Genomic DNA, 24,062 nt, shown 5'->3' on the forward strand with positions numbered 1-24,062 from the left:
AAGATTTATTTGTATTTATTTTTGATGTGTTAACTTACAATTATTTTCATTATCAAGACTAAATTTAATTAAATTTTATGATAAGTCAAAATAATTGTATTCGCATAATTATCAAAGCAAATTTTTAGAAAACTATACATAATATAATATACGCATTATATTGGTGATCACATGATCCAAACAACGTAATGCAAGTAGGTAGCTACAAGTACGTTCCAATCATTCTAGATACCTAGTAGGAATATTATGTTGAATTGTTTATGATGTTTCGGTTTAAAGTAATAATAAGTTAGTTAATATAATACTTAGAAGTCTCGATAATAATAACACACTGTACAGAATATGTACTTAATACTTTTATTATAAAAGATATGTATTTTAAATTAACGTTTGATCAATATTACATTTTACTTTTTGAGTTCAAGATTTTTTTTTCTATTATCGTCATAAATCATGGTGGACTCGTTTTTTTATGTATATATTTGTGCTGGTCGACCGTAAACGTTGACGAGCGTTATTATCTAGTATAATATATAGGTGGATAGGTAGGTGCCGTATATTTCTTATGTATGTGTGTATATGTGTATTTGCGGTGGTCATTAGTGCGTGTTGCTATTTGAAAGATAACTTTTTATGGAACCGCATAATTAGTTCCGAGTGATTACAGTACCGAGCACCATATACTATAAATACCGCATGGTATTTTGTCGCGTGATTTCAACTCGAAAGTATGGCTTTTTTATGTATCAATTCAACCTAATTTTAAACATTATTTTATTCTCTTTTTATACTTACAAATTATTAAGCCACGATAATTTTGCTTTAAAATCATCACACTAAATTAATTTCGTTCTACAATTTACCACTATATTCAAGTCGTTTACACATGTAGACACAAATATCAGCTGGATTATTGTATAAGTATAATATGCCCAAGTGGAATCAAATTTAATCGAGTCATAGTAATATTAAATTCATAAAGAACATACATTAAAATATTTGTAAAATAATTATAAGCGACAAATTTTATTCAATTGTTATGAAATAATGTTCAAGTTTTTTATTTCATAAGCAGCTGTAAATACGTGTGTAGGATGCGGAAATAATAGAAAGTTATTGTTTAAATAGTCTGCCGAGCCTATACAATATACAATATACATATTATATAACATAACGTTACAGTTACCGTTATTGTTTAATTAAATATTACCAAATGCTATGTTGTTTGTTAATTAAATTATGTAGGTATGTATAATAATTATAATTTATAGCTGTTCAAAAATTGTATATTAATTACTTGAAAACCATAAGTTGCTCTAAGTAAAGACTAGAATAATTAAAATAAATACTTTAATATGTGGCTATTTTTATATCGATAAATTCTTTGATGAATTCACAAACACAAAACCCAACTTTGGGTTTCATCATTATTACCAAATTTCTAGAAAAAAAATTAAAAACCAGAATAATTTATTTGCTTCTTGTATTATTGCTGATTTTACTGCATAATATAATAATATTATTGATAGCGTAGGTATATTTCAAATTTCTAAAGTTCATATTTAAACATATATTTATAATTGCTATTTTTCAAGTTTCGAGCCCCGTCGGTCATTTAATATAATACAATGTTCGAAATTTCGAATACCACATAATATACTTTATATACGTATTATGACCAAAATTATTAATTTTCTGTTCCAGGAAATGTGTCAGAGACCCAAGTTTATGGTGGACTCAACGCGGTTGGTGTCTCAAGGAAACGGAGTTGTGTCGACTGGTGCTGGCGGCGGCAGTGGAGGAAGTGCTGGCGGTGAACCGATTCGCAACGGCACTATCGGCGGGGGCGGTGGACGATGCGGCGTTGAGCCAGGTGAACTCGGCGATCACAGCTTTTTAGCTGCAGTATCATCCCTGACTCTCACGCCAAAGTTCCTTGACAGGGTCGTACCCCTTGATCAATCGTTCGACCCCACTACGTCCTATTGTGGACTGTTCAGGTACACTATAAATACATATTATACAGTATTATACGCATAAATCAAAACATTTTATGAATCGTTCTTACAACAATAAAAGTATGTCCATCACATACTGAAATCGATTTCACAATATTGTATTTTATATACTTACTTTTTGAATACGTATTTTTACGAAATAAACCTTACATGATACAAATGTGACAATATTGCCTAGTATTGAAAATATAAGTCATAACATAAAATGTATTAACACGTACAATAAGTGGATGTAAATATAGATGATATCCATATTTTTCATTACTTCAATGATTTTATAATCTATTTTATACCATTTTTCATAAACGTTACATTGGATATATTAAATAAGATATATATTTAATAAGTATTTATTATAGTTTTAAAATTAATATATATAATATTATACTATTACACATAATAAGGGATGGAGAGCAGTGTTTAAATTTACTTTCAAATACACTAAAGAAACAAATTCAGGTCAAATATTTTATAATTTTACCCGTATACCTAATAATAGTCAGCAAGTTAATCGGGTATTAACCGCTAACATGTAAATGCACTATACGTGGTGATGTTTGTACTGGTTTAAAGTGATTATGTATAACAATAATCGAAGTTTGTAGACTGTAAAGACATTTTGGATAGATAATATTTTAATCGAGGTGTCTTTTCAGTTGTAGGACATTCATTGAAGGGTGGTGGGGGAAAATCAGCGGGCGTTTTCATCGTTATGTAGAGGCGATGTGTTTACAACGTGTTTATTGTGTAGCTGCTATGTTAAATTTAAAAACTATAAATCATTTCAGTCGGTATTTGGAAAACGATTTTTGAGTGGAACTCATTTACTGATCATGTTTTGTATTAGAAATGTTATTAACGACTATATTATGATGCGAGTACATAGAACTCTATACTTCTAGATTTCTAGTTTTATTTAAGTGGACGCCATTCCATAGTTTCATTATATTAATTATATTGTTGATCAAAAATTGTAGTGTCCCAACACTCAATTTATTTAATACGTGAATTTAAATCCATTTATTTTTCATTTTTCATTTCAATTAACAACAAGAACTATGTTAACGATTTTTACCATATGATATAGAGAACTAAACAACATCCACTTTTTGTTATTACATGCACTAAAATTATACATCAATCATTTATCTATTTCATTCAAGATACTTTTTATTTAAAATGCAAATGATTTTTATCTATACCTTGGTAGGTATTTATTTTAATATGATATAACAATATAATCATATATAATATTGTTATTGATTTAAAAACATAAACAATTTAATTTAATTCATACAAATATTTATGCAATACAAATGTTATGAGTTTTTATTTTTTCATTAATCTATTATCTTTCACCTACAATCAAAAATTACAGTTTAATTATGTATAACTGTGATATTTATTTCTATGAAGTACACCTATCATTTCGTGAGTATTTGATAAAACATCGTTGCCGAGGACAAAATTAATTAGTCAAATAATAATAATAATTATATGAAAAATGTATATCAACCAAATCTAACTCTGTAATGATACTAATTGTGTAGATATTTAAATAAAATATAACTATTCTTTTTTACTTAAACTTATTAAGGTGTTACATAATATTTTCTAAATGACCTTTGAATTTTTTTTTATTACATTAACTAAACCTGCACTAGAGTTTAACATCAAACTATATATAGTATATACTAAACCAATAGAAACGAAAACATTTTATTCTTGTATACATTTTAACAATGGACTATCCCGACTATCGTCATCATTCTAGATATCTACTGTATTTATATTTAACCTAACCTAACTATTGTAAAATCTGCTTGGAAACTCGATGAATACCTTAATTTTATATTGATTTTGAAACTGATTGAGTAATTTAAATATTAACCGTGTGACTTTTGTCACCGTGATCATTTAAGGAAAATAAAAAACTTCGAAAAATAGTTTATAATTTATAACGAAATACCACACTAACGTATAATGCAACGCATGTAAAAAAAATAAGTCTGATATCGTCTTAAAAATTGTGATTTGTATTCAAATCTTTGTTGTTTAATCGTATAAGCCCCAGCTTACCACCGGTTACAAATATTATAATGTTCTTCGATTTTTGTGGTGTAATAATATACTAATTCCGGTCGCATCCACTAAAAACGCTCAGTATATTACTATAACACTATAATTTATAAACGCTTGTTGTTGCAATTCTATTTAAAACTATTCAATAATTAGGTATATCACTTTGTATAACAAGTAGCATAAGTAAAAATGCAAGGATAATATTTGTCCAATTAGGTTACTGACATTATCCAATTCCGTGATCATATTATATTATAGTACTATAACAGTTGTGAATAATTAAAACACTATAGGAAGTGGTTCCAAATATTTTTTTAAATCTAATAATAATGTAGAACGTGTACATACCTATCGTTTATTATTTAATTATTTTTAACATTTAATTCTTGATAATAATTGTACTAAGTACTTATTTTGAAATATGATAATTTGACCACTCATACCTACGGTTAAAAAATGGCATTGGGGCGGATCTATCTCCTCGTCGTCGTGAGTCCGCTGAAGCAGTGTCAAATTCTGATCGTGGTTCTTTGTCACAATCGCCGGGCTGAAAAAATTCAATATCATCAGTCGAACAATATAACATGTATATCATATTATGCATACGGCGTGTCATATTTTATTATACGACTTTATTTCTAGAGCCCTAACGGTATTCATCCGTGTCCAATAGCGTCATTCCCACGGTAGGTATACGCTGCTGCAACAGCAATAGGATAGATCTCCGTGCTCGTGCACTGTCGCAGTCGACGTGTTCGCATTATATGAACAATATCTATAATGACTCGACAGTGTGATGGCGTGGGTGTGAGCGGAATTCGTGGAGAATAATATATTTGCATCATTCAGGGACCATCGCTCGAGGAAGTCGTACTATACGCAATATACGTGTTAATACTTTTTATTATACTTGCGTTTGCCTAATATTATATATTTATTATATTTTCCTTGTGTCGCCGGTCCGCATCATAAACTATAATATGTAGAGTGATAATATGATACGTTCGATCGTTTACACATCAATCATAAAATACGTCCATCTATGGCGATAATCGTTTATGATATTTTGTTCATATGCGATAAACCCAAGTCCTAAACAAACAAAATATACCGGAACCGGTCTGGAAGTATACATTATAGACCGTCCGAGAACTAGGTATATGTTGACCTGCAAAATGTCTCATGCCCACGCCCACATTCTGAACTCTACGAGTGTTTTATGCGTAAAATAATATTACGAAGAGAGAAAAATTTAATCTGTTGAGGTAAAAATAATAATTATCCCGCTTGTAATATATACCTTCCTCCGGCGAACCACGTGAAACAACAAATTTACGAGCCCGGTGACGTTAAACGATATGTATGTTAAGCACTTAATGATCTAACGTCAAAATTAACTAATGTACTTTAAATTATATTTAACTTTTAAATTTTTATTTTTATTTTAATCGCCTTTAGCAAATCCCTGTGATACCCAAATCTAGAGGATATCCCTGTTCGGTGTGATAGTTCGTCCAAAGTGATGTCTCAACAATATTCCACAATTTAGAGAGAAAATATGGTATACTTAAACACATATATATCAGTTATGTATATACTGCTAAGTCTTTTCGCTGTCCCCCTCCTATTTCAGGTCGGTCGGTTACCGGTCTTAAAATATAGCTGTCGGATCGCTCCCGGTGTACATACTTGCTTAGAGTTCACGCGGTACGCGCACGCACGATTTAATAATCATATAATGTATATACTTACAGTCACCGCGGCGGCAAAACGCCGTCGCTTTTGAACTTATACGCAGTAAGAACGTACGACAATTTGTTTTTTTTTCGTCGTTTATAATATCATAATATATAAAATTATAAAACAATATTGTACTCATATACTTGCGGTTATAAATTCATAATATTATTATCATCATGATTATAATAATATTATTATATTACTATGGAGCGTGTCTCACGTGTCTCGCGCAGTAATGATTTATTTACGGCCACGGAGTTTGCACGTATGTGATATTACTATAATAGATATATTACAGGCATGATGTCGGTTTGTCGTGAGAAACAGAAGAAACAGAAAACGAGTGAGATCGTCGAGAGGAGGACGAGGGCGAAATGATAACAGATCTATATTATGATGCGTTGCATGTCGGAAGGTCGTACTCAATGCGAAACGCGTACAATAATGTGACCAATGTGGGTAGGTAGTAGGTACTGCAATAAGCATAATAATATTATTTCGTTTTTATCCATTTTCGTCCGTTATCGTTTTCTCGCACAATTAGGTCTCAGATATCCGTGTTATTCATTATTGTCAGGGCGTGTGTCTGTAAAAGTGCTATAACTACCACAAGTGCAAGTGGTGCGTTTAATCATATATTATTATCATATATGTATGTATTTATATATATATATATATAATGTTTAATCATGACTTTTAAGATAAACATGTATTATTTAAAAAATAAATACTATTAAAAATGTTCAATGTGTATGTACCTGCTATCCATTTTTATTTTACAACTGTAAAAGTCTGATACTAAAATATTTTTAAGTAAGTTCGTCAAGATGTCAAGGTACTACATATTACTAGTTAATTTACTTGAAAATGGCAATGGTAAAAGTGTTTGATTTATTGTCGAATAGATTCGAAGAAAAAATGCCTACAATGACTGATTTTTTCTCAGATTGATTGATTGACTTGGCAACTTTACCTATTCTAACCTACCCGGTCGTGAGTAATATAAATCATATTTTTTTTTTTTTTTTTTTTTTTTTTTTTTTAAGGCATTTAAATCATATAAACAACCATATTGGTTTTTGTTATTTAAATTTACTTAAAATTTTCATTAATTTTTTCATCGATTCATATTTCAACAAGCGATCATATAATTTTAACCAATTTTTCTCTTATTATTTATATTTACGCACATAGAATTTAAAACAATCATTATTTTATGTTAATAAAATTAAATAATTAAAAGAAAATTTTTAATATTATATAAGATATTTTATATATTCTTAACTGTTTAATTTTTCAAAATATAAGTACAACATTTGTTTAACTAGTTAAATTTATTGTTAAGAGAACCATTAACTATTGAATAATTTTTTTATTCCTCTCGATATTTTAGTGAATGAAATTACATTCAATTTACTATAATATAACAAATATTTTAATACGCAATTTATGAAAATTATATAGGTACTATATTAAAACAATAACAATCGACCATGTAATATTGTTAATCTGTATTTGACATAATTATAGAGAAACAACAACTTCATATTATATACCTTTACATAAATAACATCTTTACTATAAAACTATTGTCTACTAAACTATACCTACATTAATCATTATGTGATTTTGTAATATTATTCACTATAGTATTATTGCAAATTCATTTTGTCTACAACAATAGCTATGAATCATAACTCATAATATAATTTTTAATTCAAAAACTATGCATGAAAAAAGTTTAAAACTGAGCTCTTAGAAAACGTTCGTTAAACCTCTCACAAAATATTAAAATATAATGAGTGTTGAAAATATAAATTTTTTTTACCTAACATTTTATTATTTTGATGTTATATAATAATTGTACAAGAAAAACTGGAAGTAAAAAAACTATCCCGTTTGGCAAAGTTTCGGAACGTCGATGACGGTGGTATAAAATAGCCGTCGGGTGATCCTGTTCAACAAGGTCACGGTCAAGGTCGTGATATATAAGCACGCGACTACAACAATCCGGCAATTCCACTCCCAGCACATTAATATTATATTATGATATACACTGCCAACACTCATCGCCCGACCGATTATTATTACATATTATTTGCAAATAAGTTATTAACGAACCCGTGACTGAATGCGTACATTCACCCCAAAAGTATACTTTTGTCCTACATGATAATCAAGTAACAAAAAAAATAAAATGCAGACATTGAAGTTGTGACCCCCTCACTGTTTCGACTTTTCGTACGGTTTATAAAAAAATTACGATGAATCACTGCGTTTGAAAAACCAAAATACACGAAATATATAGGAATTTGATCAACAAAATTAAATACTCTCGCAATTATTAAATTAATAAATTAATTAATACTAACTTTTTCATGACTAAGATTTAAAATATATTTTTTTTCTATATTAAGTATATCTCTGTAGTCCTGTTTTCATTCAAAAATAAGAGCTAACCGAAACTTATTAAACCTTCCCTCCCACCTAAAAAATAAATAAAAATGTCCCTTAAAGACAAAATTTCGATTTTAGTTGTTATAATATCTTAATAGTAAAACACCGGAATTGTAATAAAAACTCAACACGTGTAATGCACCGTATAATTAAGAGTGTATCGAAAAAGTGAATATTCAGTCTCGAGATTTCATTTTAGAGGGTGTTGGTAATGTGCCTCTTCGCCAATTATGTTATGTCAATTATATATTCATATTATTATTATTCATATTTACTTGTTGTTGTATATTGTACAAATTGTAAATCTCTCTATGATAATTTAAAAATATAATATGTCCCTATGTCCCTAACCTGTCCCTATACCTATCCCTGTCCCATTGAGGAACAAAGATTGTATTTTAATTTGTTTATCTATTAAAATAGTAGTTACAATTTGCAAATTAAAATTATAAATATTTCTTCATTATTTAAATTTAAATTAAATAAGGGTTATAATTTACGAGAGAACTAAATACTGTTATTTAAATTGAATTAGAATAAGATGCCTAAAAATAAAATATCTCAGAATCTTTACAACATCGGCTCGGTCTCAAGCTGGAATTTCTGGTAACGGTGGTATCTTGAGCCCAATTGCAATAATAGTAACCAAACACACCAAAACCACCCCGCCGCGAAACACAACCGACACTTCAATTCAATGATTGTTTTAACGATAGTAATGATACCAATAAAAAACACCTACATGGCTACCATAATGTATAATATACAGACATCGTCAACCCGAACCAGGCTATTCCTCATCCCCCACCCTCCGACCGAACATCGATTATTATTGTATTTATACATCATTTAAACCACTTTTTTACGATCATAAACCTTGTTCCCGACGAACGTCGTCCAGGTAATAATACATACTTTCGTATTTTTTTTTCTGGAGTTTTTTCAATTAAAATAATAATAATAATAACAATAACTCGACCGCCCGGTAATAACATAAATAATAATTATTATCCGAGATGAATTTTGTTGGCTGACGGAAAACGTCGTAGTTTCTTCGTCACGTCTCGTCTTGTCTTGTATAACCACGTCACACCGTGAAGAAATAGTACATCTATCTAACATAGCTATACAGGGTGAATCTTTTATCGAAGAACACTTATAATTTTAAAATGTATAAACATTTTTGAAAATATTGTTTTTACATAATTTCCAGTCATAATTAAACAATATTCTTTTTAAAAATATTATAATGATAAAAAAATATTAAAATATATAATTTTTTTAAAACATTTTGTTTTATTTCTACTGGAAATTATGTAATAATAAATAGAAATACAGAGTGAAATCTAACGAAGGTGACTCAACACAAATAAACTTGTCTTTGATTTTAATTGTACGAACAATGTTGTCAAACTATGACTACTGACTAGTCTAAACAATCACTACACAGGATTCTGTATAGTTTAAAGTAACCACTGACCACATTATGGCGCCAAAATTTATCCAAGAATCAGGGGCATGGTAGCATGCGCACTGCATTGCGAAGTTCGTCACATATCCTAAGCGAAAACCTTGATCTCGCCCTAATTTACAATGACTTGTATAATTTCACACTAAAATACTATAATGTAGGTTATGGGCTGGGCAGTATTCACATACGAATTGCTTGGATATACCTTTTCCAGATTTATTGACCCCACTAGAGTGGTCGACGGTCGTTTAAGTCACCACCGGCGCCTCATTGAGTTATAGTTGTTTTAAAATGTTTTTATGATGTTCGTTGAAAAAGAAATATTTGAAAGGCGACCGACCGCCTATGATTTTTTTTTTTTATGATTATAGGGGTGTATACAGTTTAGTCAGGCTACGGTGACTGGTGAGTAATAATGTGTAGGTTTGTTGGGAACAAAATCCAATTTATATCGATTTACAGTATTTTAGGGTAATAAATTATGATTGGGTTGGAAAAAAATGCATACATTTAGAAATTCTAAAATTTCATAGAAGAGTATTTCTAAAACAATAATGTCGATATAACATTTTTTAAATGCATGCAGTACGTGATTTTTTTTAACACTATAGAATATTGTATTTTTAACATTGTGCATTTAAATGCTGTAGTATCAGATAAACATGAAAAAGACCATGCCCTCTAAGAATACACGAAGAATACGAACCCTAATTTATTTATATTTTTATTATTATTGAATTTGAAAATGTTTAATCTTTGATAATTAGTTGAAACTTTTCTTTTTATAGCATATCAATACGAATACGTCATGTCATCATATAATATTTATTTATTATTATCCACAGTAGGATATAAATAGCGGTTCTGCTCCCCCCACGCACATCTCCACCCTCACCTCCACCTGTTGGGACGAGACAGGGAGGGGGAGGTGCGCGCGGGGGCAGCAGAACCGCTATTTATATCCTACTATCCACAAACATGATTTCATTGTTGCAAATTTCCTATAATATAATAGTTTATGTTAGTTTACTACACTGACTCCTCTAATGAACAAATGCTCGATATTAAAGTCGTAAAGTCAACGTCGTATTAAAATAAATATAATTTATTATCTGCAATTGTCCCTTATTATTATAATAAAAAATCATTGTGTTCACCTATTTTAATAATGTATACAATAATATATTAAGAAATATGATCAATGTATATAAAATAATGTGTTTTAATACCATTGCAGGTTTCGATTTTGGTATTTCGGCGAGTGGAAAGAAGTATTGGTTGATGACAAACTGCCCACATATAGAGGACGATTGGTTTACATGCGTTCCGCTAATCCTACCGAATTTTGGGCCGCATTATTGGAAAAAGCATACGCAAAGTAAGTGTCGAATTTTAAACGTATCCACGGTGGAGCACGTATAATTAAATATTTTCCCACAAAACTAAAATTCACTAGACACATTTTTATTTAAATAAAATATTTCTCAAATTTTTTGGTACTAAATCGATTTTGAAGAAAATTGGAATAAAAATTGAAGCATTTTTATTTTTTACTACCCCTAGAATTTACGGTAGACAGTATAAAAACACACGTATTATAAAATCAATAAATTCATAGTTTAACTCAGAATCTGAAATAAAATATAATAGTAACTTTATTAAAACAGTAATAAATATTAACTATTCTTCTGCCAATTATTGTATTTTAATGGATACTTTATTTATTCGCGTATACATTATACATATTATTATGAATGTCAAAAACACATTGTCTTATTTAACTAATCTCTTAATAATTAGATTGTACGGTTGCTATGAAAACATCAGTGGACCTGGGTGTTCAACTACTAGAGCACTACAGGATCTGACCGGCGGCATAGTCCAGAGTTTCGGCCTTTCTAACCAAGATCGATTCCTAACGTATCAAGTGCTTAACAGCGCCGTACCAAGGTCGTCGTTGCTCATATCCACCATAACTTTGGTGAGTGAAGTGAAACATACAACGCGTGTGGTAAAAAAACTGTACAACGTGGTACAGTTTTCACGTATCACCGACTCCTGAATTCCTTACTAACCTTACAATTTGCATAAATTATGTGTTGCAGAAAGAGAACAAGAGACAACTTAGGCTACGGAACGGTCTAATGACTCAGCACGCATACAGCGTCACAGGTCTGGCACGAGTCCGAGGTCCGTTGGGCGATACCCCGCTAGTAAGGCTGAGAAATCCTTGGGGCGAAGGTGAGTGGACCGGACCTTGGAGCGAAAGGAGTTGGGAATGGGACGGGTTGTCTGGCAGAGACAAGGAGCTTCTCAGCGTCCGGGTGCGAAACGATGGTGAATTTTGGTAAGTAATTATAGCTAACGCACAAATTTTAACATTTTACATTGCAACCCAACCCATCCAACCAAAGAAAACATTTGCTCAAATAAAAAAAATTCTACGAAACCAATATAAATTGAAAAAATAAATTTATTTTTATGGTACAGAATAATATTAGGTATATAAAATGATTTTAATAACCTATTTTGTTTAATGATAGTCCATTTATTTTTTATTAACCTTTATGTTTTTATTTTTTATTTTATCGTCTTCTGTTTAAATATTGCGTTAAAATGTTCAATCGTTTTCTTTTTTTTGTTGTTGTTATACGCGAAATATTAGAAAACAAAATACCTTTAAAGAATTTAGGTACTTATAATCAACTTTTAAAATATATTATATTTTATTCCTAAAACATAAAAAATAAACAGTTATACACGTCATATTACATTTATATTATTAGTGACGTCTTAAACTATGTATAATGAAAAAATATATAAAATAATATTTTATTTTAGTATGATTATTGGATATATGATGTCTTGAATCGATGTGATATATCTCAATTATTTTTTACCAGAATGAAATTCATTGGTATGCAAAATCTTAATACTTGTATTTTAACACATTTAATTAATATATTATGTCTGAAAATATTGGTATTTATGTAAAATCCATTACTTTTCTTAATAATTGGGAAAACCCAGAGTTAGTACTCATAAACGTTTTTGACACAATCGATTATCCATCCTTTTATATATTATACGTACTAAGATCATAATACATAAGTACAAAATATGTGAATACAGTATAGTAAATGTACTAAGTAACACAATTAATTATTTATATTCTCGATCAATGTTTATTGTAACGCATCTTATTGTATTTATTAAAACTCAATTCACAAACTAAGAAATTCCTAATTGTTAATTAAAAAGTACACTTTGCGCAATATTCATATGTACGAATATTATTGTAAATTTACAGCGCTTGTTATACAGTTATATACATAGGTCGCCACTCTTTAATAACTTTTTCTGGTTTTTGGTTCACAGGATGTCTTTCGAGGATTTCGCCAGACATTTCACACAGCTGGACATCGTGCACGTCAGCCCGGACGACTGGATGACCGAACCGGCTTTGCATTCGAAGCAACCGTGGCGGGCCGTGCTGGCCAGGAGAAGGTGGAGGAGCGGATATAACGCGGGCGGTGGTCCCGGACACCCGGAAACGACGGCCATGAATCCACAGTTCCACATCGGCATACCCAGGACTTCGGGCAACAAGTGTCACGTGGTCGTGTCCGTCGTGCAGCAATACGAAACCGATCCGGAAGCCAAAGGGGCACGGCCCCTGTTCGCCATTGGTTTTGCGGTCTACGAAGTGCCTCATTCTACGTCCAGACTGACGCCACAGTTCGTGGCACAACAGGTAAACAGTCCAATTTACCTGATTCGATTCGCGGTAAATTATCTCGAGAGGTGATTGATTGATGGAGTATAGTCAAACAAACTCGCCGATTATCATGGTTTTTTACTGGTTTTTTATTCGGGGAAAATAATAATGATACATTTAATGGGCCAATTATTATTCAGCCGACGAGTAACAAATTATGCAACTTAACAATAGTCGCGACAAAACTATATTATTGTGTAGGTATTTTATTATGTATTGGTATTCTGCAGTGGGTGCCTCCTGTACAATGTACAGCATTTCCGTAAACAAGAGTAACGTTTTAATAACCGTTTCAATAACGATAAATATTGCAGTTATTCTGTTTACTTTTAGATCTACACACAATATTCTACGAGAGATGTATTTTGTGTGTGTGTGTTTCAATTATTATAACGTTTTTCCTTACATATTTATCAAAAACTTAATATTATAAACTACATTAATCGTTTTTTAATGAAGTAGATACTCTAATATTATAATATTATAATGCACGTAATAACTAATAATATTATACCTCCGTGTGCGTATAATCACACCGAAACAAATGCATTTTTCACTGTTACTCGATCCGAACGGCTTGTGATACGTGGGTATTGGGTATAGATGCATACTTATTAATTTTATGGTTAATTTGCGTTGTTTTTCGAAAAGTTATCGTTCCGTGCTAGTCGTATTTTATTGATAAAGTGCCTACTCGTACTGAAAATTTAATACGGCTATAACTGGTTTTCGTTATAGCAACCGCTGGATGTGACCAACCATTCCGTGGCGAGAGAAGTAGTGACGTTCTTCACTTTACCTCCTGGCGATTACATTGTTGTCCCGCAAACGAACGTGCCCAACTGCGACGCCAAATTTTTACTTCGTATACTGACAGACGAACAGAGCAACATATGGTACAATCTATTTTTATTATTTTAACATTTCAACACACTATAATGTAATAACGCAAAATAATATCATACTTTTTAACCAACGATTTCATAGGGAAGTGAATGACGACAACATGGTGTTCAAAAATATCTCAGCTGAATTTCTAGAAGACACTGTGATATTGGTGAGTATCAATCAAAAGCTGTTATCAATGATAATAATTTAATTTCTCAAATAATTCCTGAATTCCCTGCACTATATTTATATATTTGACGAATATTAAAATCGTATAATCTGTTTATCTATGTAAATATTATAAGATTAATCACAATTAATAAGTTTGTAAAAATTTAATTAATTCGTCTAATCATATAATATCTTACCAAAAAAATATTAAGACTCCTCCCCTCCTTAAATTTAACTGAATCTCCTACTTTTTATGGATATGATTAATAAACTGAAGCTATCCATGATACAATAAATGATTGCTAACGAATTGGTTTGATTTTACAGCCCGACGGAAAACCACTCTTGACTAAGCTTATGGTCAAATATCCACCGGAACTAGACGTAATCCAATTGCAAAAAATATTGCGGGCACACTGGAAAGCATACTTGGCGGAGAAACCAAGCCTGGAGCTCTGCAAAAGTCTGATAATGTTGAGAGACGTCAATATTAGTGGTCGTATCAACGTGATGGACATACCTGTGCTAATGCACATGTTGCAGTTCTGGAAGGTAATTAGAAAATTTCGATGAATTATAAAAATGTTATGTCACTAAATGTTTCATATAAAACCACACTATCGAAGAAGAGTAATTACTCGTTCTATAGTAGTTAAAACCATAATTAATACAATTATTTAAAGTAAATAATATTCAAAAATATTCCTCTTTTAAAAAATAGTGTAAAACATCAAAGTTTGAAAAAAACATTTTTTTTAAATATCTAAATATTTTACTCAAAAATGGATCTAATTTTCTCCAAAATATTATCCTCTTTTGATCTTAAGAAAAGTATTTTACTTAAAACTATTTCAAAAAGTATCTATAAAGTACCTATTACAGGACGTATAGTAATAGCCACTGTTCTTCATCGTTATATATGTATTTTTATAAAATTGTCTTAATAATTTCGTAAACAAAAAAAAAATCAACAACAGTAATAGCCATAGGTATGAATATGTATTTAATAAAATAAAATGTTGAGTGTTTCTTAAATTGCCTATATGTAACCCCTTAAAATAGCCATTGAAATATCCTCATTAAAATGGGCCATTGTAACTGTTAAGTGTTAATTGTGTAATGTTTCGAATATGTACATGGTATTTACTAAATTCAATTTGTTTTTTTTTTCCTACAGATAGCGTTCCAAAAATTCGAAAAGGGCGTGAATCCTACAAAGACATCTAGCTACAACCTAAGGCCTCTGCTGTGGGAAGCCGGCAGTACTGTTAGTAATAAAGTGCTCGAATGCCTAGTACTGAGATTTGCAAAGAGCCGGATTCTGACTTCCGAATGTTTCATTATGGCCATGGTCAGGCTGCACTTGGCTCACGGTAAGTCAACGGATTTATTGAGAGGAATATAAGTTAATTTAATTGTTGATGTTTTCTCTTATTTAAATATCTAGAAAGGTATCACAGTCTGGACACGAAAATGAGCAAAGGAAACCCATTGTCGTTAGAAGAGGTAAACTATTTTAATCGGAAAATAGTACTTCATTGTAATATTATTGTATTAAGTTAGTTAATGTTATATTTATTATCATTGCAGTTGATCTTGATGACTATCTACTCGTGATTTTGGGCCCGTCGACATGTACCAAAGATGAAAGATAAGTGCCAGTCATTAAGTGATATACTACATTAAAGCCACATAATACGTCTAATCCGTACGGTTCTAATATTATTATATTATTATTATTATTATTTATATTATTAATTTTTTTTTTTTGATTTCTAGTTTTTATATAATCATAATCAAATCAGGCATTATAACAATTAGTATTTTTAATATGGGTATTCCGCCTGTTTAGTATATTATCATATAATGTATAATATTGTTATTTTGTTTAAACGATGTTTGTACGCGTTATCGAATCGATAACACCAAACTGCTGGCCAAAGCGAATAATTTATTTTTGTAATTATTTTTAGTATAATAAACTTTGTTATGTTATTTTATTCCAAATTGTTGTGTTATGAAAATATTTAACTTGTAAACAATAATTTAACAATATATCTACGTGGTATACTAGTAAATAAATAGTTAAGTAATCGAGAAATAGGAGACTATAAAGAATTCACCTTAGTTTAAAAAAAATACATTTATGTTATTCTACTTTTCGTTTTATACTTTTTTATTATAATATTAGAGATACTCCTAAGATACCTCCTAAGATTTTACCTGCAGCATCAGACAATGGAACAGCACGACGATGGCACAGACCAGACAGCGTCCAGACGCTAAACGAAAACCATAACTTTACGACCATAACATCGATCCTCATTTCAATAACAACAGTATTGAAGATGGAAATAGTATAGTGATAGACACCAATATGAATTTTATAATTTATATGTAACGATCGAAATGAAATATCTTTTGATTTAGCATTAAATAAATTTAAAATAACTAAAGTAGAGCGTATATATTGATTCACCAATAACAATGAAAATATCATATAATATAATATTATGCTGATAAAAAGTACTACAACGAAACAAAAACGATGAATCAGTGAGTTACATTAACCCAATATGAAAATTAACTACCAAAAAATACCACTTTTACAAATTATAATCGTAATAAAAATGATAATACTAAGACGAAAACATCCTGTAATAAATACAGTGTACTTACCCATATAGCTTTCAATGAATAAACTTATAAAGTACTAAACAAAAAATATCAATTTATCGGATAAAAAATATTATTACTTACTGCGTTTTTCCAATAAATAAGTTAATGATACTACCGAGTATAAATAAAATTGTTAACATAGTAACTTTGTAATCAATTCTTTTTTTTAAATTTATTAATAATATATTCCTATGTAATGAATTAAAAACACTCTCGACATATATACAAATGTTTATATGTCTTTTACTCATTACGATGTAATAGGTTAGACATGTAAATCAAAACAAATTTTTCCACACATAATTTTATTTTATTTTCTTCTATATTATTACAATCACAGTATTTTGCTGGCCTTAATTTTAGGACTTTAAGATCCTCCCGACTTATCAAAAGAAATAAGACAACGGAAATAGTTGACAGTATGATTAATAAAAATAATTATTCAATTTTCACAATGTGTACTAGAATCAATATTAACTGTTATACTAACATAACTATCCATTTATTATCAACCATATTATTAATTATTTATTTTACAATTAATTAATTTATACATTTAGCTAACAACTAATAACCAATCAACTAAACTTTTAAAAAATGTGAACAAGTCATTCTTCGCTTTTAGGTAATTTATTGAAATCGATAAAACTGTGTAAAAATCACACATTGACTTTAATCTTTAGATATTAGGTAACAAAAATAAATTTTTTAATAAATAATTACACAACAATATTAAATACGTACTAATACAGTGTTGAGAATAACGGTGCAATTGAATTGGCTCCCCAATATAGGTTAGTCAATATTTTACCCTTAATAAGCACCTTTGAATTGGCTCTCAGAAATTTACAGCTGAATCCTTACCATTTTTTCAAAAATGTATTGGTTACGTAATTCGTATATTTTACATCGTTACACAAAATTAAATTTAAAAATTTAAAAAACAGACAATATTTTACTTAATTGCGTCATTATAAAATTCATGTGGAGGCTTCTGTATAAACAATAATTATTAATTATACTACTCCTAACTCTGCAGCCATTGTGTAAACAATTAACAATATTTAGTTCAGTGCATGAACTCTTCTTAGTTCATGGTTCAGAGTTTATATTGTCACTCGTCGATAATCGATATTTGTACATATTAAACGACCAAATGAACAATCTTGGGTGAAAAAACAAATTCACCTATCGTAGGAGTAGAAATATGCTTGTCAAAATAATGCCATTCGATGTGAGTACTCAGTTTTTTTGATTTTTAGTCAAAATTATATTTTGGAGCCCTTCACCTCCCTTATTGTCAATATTACTAGGTTTTCCAGGTGTGTTAGAAATAGTTTCATCTATATCATTAATTTAACTACTTTTAGCATCCGATGTTAAAGTAGTTATGTCATTATTATTTTAGAAATATGTATTAATCATTTTTGTGTTATTTTAATTGTAATTGAGCCCGAGGTACTCCATTAACGTATACGATAACGCGAGTGACCACTGTATGCAGTATATTATAATATTATACAGCCAGTAGCCGTAGTATAGCGGTATACAATCGAAGATAAATTTATACCTATAATAATAAGAAGTAATCGTCATTTTCGTTTATACAATTATTGCAAGTAATATTTTTAAAATATAATAATATGTAAGCAATCTTTATGAGGTAAGTAAAGTTTGTAAAATCTTATGTTTTATTTCTTACGTCATGGTCATGCCATGCTATCATTATTCTATTATGTATATAATACTATTATAGCTAAATTGGTTTACCTTTAACCATTTGTGTCACCATTACTTCCTACAACGGAAGTATCTATATACAATAAAGTCAATTTTCGCAAGCCACATAGATTAATTAAATTATATTTATACATCATACATCGTCATTGAATAATAAAATAACTCATCGATACATTAATATATTATGAGCCAAACCCCGTAAAAAATCTAAAATACTCCTATTGCATCTATTTTTTTTTTACCATCGTTATTCTTTTCAATTGTTTGTCTCTTATGTGTCAACTCTTCACGATTAATGTTTTCAATTTCTAAGTCAACTCGTTGTTCTTACTCAAATTTCTCAATTCTTGTATAAATTCCAAAATCAGTTTTACCAACCAAATTTGACCTACTATTTTTTCCCGAAAAATATAACATATAATAATATATTTTAATAGTTTCAAATACCCACGAATTAATTGTTATTCTTCGGTTATGCATCTACTTTCGTTCAAATTTGAAAATATTAGATATCTTGAAAAAAAACTGTATTTATATTGAAAAATAAGAAAATTATTTGATAAAAAATTTATTAATTTACGGTTGAATATCCAATATCGAAAAACTTAAAACGTTCATACAAAATCAACTTGTCTTTTCAGTAAATGAAATTATAACTTGTCTATTTTTAAGCCATTTTCTTTTTTCCCAGCAATAGTAATATTATTTATGTCTTCTCGATTTTTGTCTTTTATCATTAAATATACTTTGATACATATTTTAATATTTCCTTTTTGGGATGTGATTATTTGATATACTACACTAATTTTCTCAAATTATACTACAACATTAAAGCACTATAGAGTTAACACGCCTAAATATGTTCGTTTAAATGTTCAATTGTTCACATGTTCACACATTGTTCATCGTTTTAGATAATATTAAATATCAGTTTGAAACTTTTTATTATATTTTATGTTTATCAGTTTACTTGATTAAACTTTTATTATTTTATTATTGTATTTTGTTTATTTAAAATTTTCGAGTTTTTGAACTATCGTATTTTAAATTGTCAGCGTTTTAAACTGTCGGGCTTTCACTATAGAATACATACATATGAGTGAATTTATGATAGAATATAGCAGGGTCAGTTAGTGTTAGTAAAAGGATATCGATTGTAAAGAATAATTTACAGTAAACGAACAACTATTCGTCGAAGAAATGTGTATTGTAATATTCATTATACGTTCCGTTAGATATGAAAAAATACTAAAGTTTCAACTGAACCGTCATGATTTTCACACATAAAAAGCTAACGATACATGCTAACTATACACAAGACTACACAGCACACCTTTGATGACTATATAGTATATATACATACACACGTGGTAATAGAGAAAAATCATTACAAGGATCAATAAATAAGTAGTAACTAAGAAATAATGTATACATTAATGATTTTAAAATATAAAATATTATATTTTATTATGAATAAATAAATGTTTTACAAGACAGAAAAAACATGAAGAAAAAAAATATATTATTAATAATAGAAGTATGTGTTGATTTTTGAGTAATTTTATTATTTTATTATATCTTCATAAAATAATATTGGATAATAACTGCTAAATCCCAGTAGTCTGTTCATCGTATAGCCTGTTTCTGAAAATATAAATGTAAAGTTTAATTTTTGATACTTAAAAATGTATTTCAATTCAACAAAGAAATTTAATTTGTTATGTATAAGTATTAGGTACTAATTTATTATATGGTAATATTTTACAGTTAAATATTTTAAGGTTAATAATCAATTCGCAAAAAGAGCTATACAATTGCGCTCTATAAAAAGTATATGTGGACCCTTTTAACAATTTTCCTTTCCAATTTTACAGACTTTTTTTAGCAACAAAAAAAAATTGTTGGATAATCCTACTTGGATTTGTTAAAAATGATTTCATATTATGATATTAGTATACTCAATAGGTACACTATTTTAAAATATTAATAGGTAATAAAAACTACATACGATTATATACTTATTTAATAATAGATACCGTATAGTTTAAATGTTATACATTCTAATAGTATGATATCGGTTTTGAAAATTGTATGATTTTTTTTATACTTAATAGAAAAAAAATGTTTATTAATATTTTTGAATAGTGTATTTAAAAATTATTAAAATAACAACGATCATGCTACATGTATCAAGAAGCGCGATCATGATGAATTTGTTTTTAATGTAAAAATGGTATAAAACGGCTGAAATCGTATATAATAGCTAATTGGTGTTTTTCAAGTTATAAGCCAATATCGTATACCTAAAATACCCAATCTATGGTTTTAATTGTATTTAATGGTGTATATATCTTTATCTATGGTGTAATTTATTAATGTACTAGTCATAATTATTTGCAGAAAGACGCTGTATACTTACGGATTTGGTCAATGTCTACCGACGAAGGAGAGTGATGTATGGATTGTATGTCACTGGGTAAGTGTAGCCGTATGTTGGGTATGTGTAATACGGTGCATAGTTGATTGGGTAAGTGACAATTTGAGCAGAAATGGCGGCGACCAAAGCGAAGACGGCAACAACCAATAACTACAATAGGAAATAGAAATAACAAAATATAATCATACACATAAATTTATAATTCAATTTTAATATAATATCGTACAAATTCTAATGAAATATAGGTACTTCAAACAAAACACAATTAATAATAGATTTATCTCACGTAAAATTGTTTTTCCGAACTATATTTTTGGCTACATATGGTGATATAGTTTATATAGGTAATAATTTAGTACTTATATAGCTTTCGAACATTTGTAACTGTGGTGAGACGTATAACTAAGATCATACAATTAAATTTGTGTGTAAAAAATGAATTCTATTAAATAGTATTGTTTCAAGTGAACAAATATTATTAAAGACTTATAAAATACCATATGTATTTATATATTTAAGATGTAATGGCTAATAGTTTTAAACAATAATAATTGATATAAATGACTGAGTTAAAAAATATGTGTAATAATTATAATTACTACGAACACTATCAACAATAGTATAATACAATTGAGTTAATTGGGGATATGAAAAATACGATAAATTTAAAACGTTAGGTATCTATATTGTCTATTATTATTTATAATTATACAGGTACTCACCAATAACTTATACATGATGATGATTAAAAATGAATTCGGGTGAACTCGAAGAGTAGAATAAACTTGACTGTGGTGTCTTGTTGATGTAGTGACTGCGAATGTGCACTGATGCTGTCTGTGAAGATTTAGTTGGTATTTATACACATTTTGGTTTCACGATACATTCTACAACATCCCCCGCTCACAATATTATTCATTTATTTTATTTTACTCATTTTTATTATTTTTTTTTTTTTTACTGGGTATAGGTTTATCTTTATTTGCATATTGTCAAAGCAAACCTGTTTGGAAAACCGACTCAGGGTGTACGTGTATTGAACAATGAACAAATTACACATGTCATTGAAGGTAGACTTAAGACTTGCATTAATACCTACATTATTATGAAGATCCAAAAATGTGTACATTTTATCGTTTCCATATTTTTATTAATCAATCTAAAATTAACAAGGTAAATTATACAAACGTAAATCTAAGTTTAGAAATAATTCAAGAGACAACATTTTATTTTGAATTTTGCATATGATTCGATACTTTTTACTATGTATTATATCTCAAATTTTCGTTTTTAAAAAGATATAAATATACCTATATATATTAATTGAAAATAGGTAGATACTTATAATTTGAAAAAATTCTGTAAAAAACTAAAGAGTATTAACTAATCAAAAGCTTTATCATGCGTTGGTTGTTTCTAGTTATTTCGCTTGTATAAAACTTGAAGCTGCACACGAATTGCGTCCCGAAATCCCTTTTCTACATGAATTAAACGATATTTAACGGGCGCCCGGGAATTGGGCCACAAATTAAATCTATATTTTTAAAGTGTACCCGGAGATTGGGCCATAAAAGTATAGCACACAAATATACTATTAATATGAATATAATATAATGTTTATTAATTAATTTTTTTTTTTAACATATAAAAATACAATTTGTCAAATAATTAATATTTATTTTAAAATACTTCCATACAGATTTAATTAATTTAATATACAACAAGGTCCATAAAATTAGTCAAACATGAAATAATTTTTATAAAAAATGCCAATACTCATTTTACAAATATAATATAAAGACCATAAAGTAGTCAAAAAATAAATAATATAAAAAAAGCATTTTCTAATAGGTACATAAAAATATAATACAAAATATTTAGATCCATAAAGTCAGTCAAATAATAAATAATATGAAATAATTTTTTTTAATAACATGATACAGATTGTTAATATTCAAATTAGGTTTTTTTCCCCTTCTTCATATTTTTAATTTCATTAAGAATAAAATTTTGTCGAACTAAAGTTCGTTTTCTTGTTTTTATTGTTCCTATACTTCTAATCCTAATATAAACTTCTGATTGAAGTTGCCATAAAACATTTAAAAAATTATGTATATTTGGATGTGACATATAGAAATTATTTTGAAATGTGAATGAAAAGACTCGACGGAATTGTAGTTCGAGTTAGGTTTCATAATCTTTGCACACTACGCGTATGACTATTTTTATCCATTCCATTTGATGATAATTGATAATTCTATATCATAAGATATTGGATAATTTATTACCTTTTGATAAGGCATACGCAGTCACTTCAAGTAAAGTTTCGTATGCGCTGCAGTATTAGGAATTGTATCAATTTATATAAAAAGATGTATTATATTAAATATTATTTTATTATAATTTAAAATGTAATAGTGGCCTAATCACCGGATCTGCCTATTATAAATGTAAAATTTTAGTGGCCCAATTCCCGGCGCCCTGTTTAACAACTACACGAATTGCGTCCCAACGTAAAAACATTATTTTCCTTCCTTTTTCCCATTTCATACAAACGTAGAATTCTCAATAGCAAATTATGGCTATCAGTAGGTTAAAAAT

At 29.0% G+C, this 24,062-nt stretch overlaps 1 protein-coding gene and 1 long non-coding RNA gene across 3 annotated transcripts in view; one reads left to right on the forward strand and one right to left on the reverse strand.

Annotated features, from left to right (window-relative positions):
• Positions 1-16,455, forward strand: part of LOC114130030 (calpain-1 catalytic subunit-like) — an 84,156-nt gene extending 67,701 nt beyond the window's left edge. Inside the window, exons 5-16 of one of the 2 annotated variants that reach the window (XR_007604152.1) lie at positions 1,705-2,000; positions 11,006-11,146; positions 11,569-11,749; positions 11,874-12,115; positions 13,147-13,522; positions 14,285-14,442; positions 14,534-14,603; positions 14,933-15,157; positions 15,783-15,978; positions 16,053-16,111; positions 16,196-16,313; positions 16,385-16,454. Coding sequence is in view for 1 of the 2 variants with exons in the window: in XM_050201061.1 (XP_050057018.1) it covers positions 1,705-2,000; positions 11,006-11,146; positions 11,569-11,749; positions 11,874-12,115; positions 13,147-13,522; positions 14,285-14,442; positions 14,534-14,603; positions 14,933-15,157; positions 15,783-15,978; positions 16,053-16,111; positions 16,196-16,222 (1,971 nt within the window). In the remaining variant the exon portion in view is untranslated. Of the gene's footprint in view, positions 1-1,704; positions 2,001-11,005; positions 11,147-11,568; positions 11,750-11,873; positions 12,116-13,146; positions 13,523-14,284; positions 14,443-14,533; positions 14,604-14,932; positions 15,158-15,782; positions 15,979-16,052; positions 16,112-16,195 lie in introns of both variants that reach the window. The other variant, XM_050201061.1, reaches the window with a different exon arrangement.
• A 4,006-nt stretch (positions 16,456-20,461) lies between these two features.
• On the reverse strand, positions 20,462-22,348 carry LOC114130029 (uncharacterized). The gene is made up of 3 exons (XR_003592880.2): positions 22,184-22,348; positions 21,444-21,611; positions 20,462-20,668 (listed from the first exon to the last, which is right to left on the reverse strand). It is a non-coding gene; the product is annotated as an uncharacterized LOC114130029 (long non-coding RNA).
• Between the last annotated feature and the right edge of the window lie 1,714 nt (positions 22,349-24,062).

This window comes from Aphis gossypii, chromosome 2 (assembly GCF_020184175.1).
Source record: "Aphis gossypii isolate Hap1 chromosome 2, ASM2018417v2, whole genome shotgun sequence".
NCBI lineage: Eukaryota > Metazoa > Arthropoda > Insecta > Hemiptera > Aphididae > Aphis > Aphis gossypii.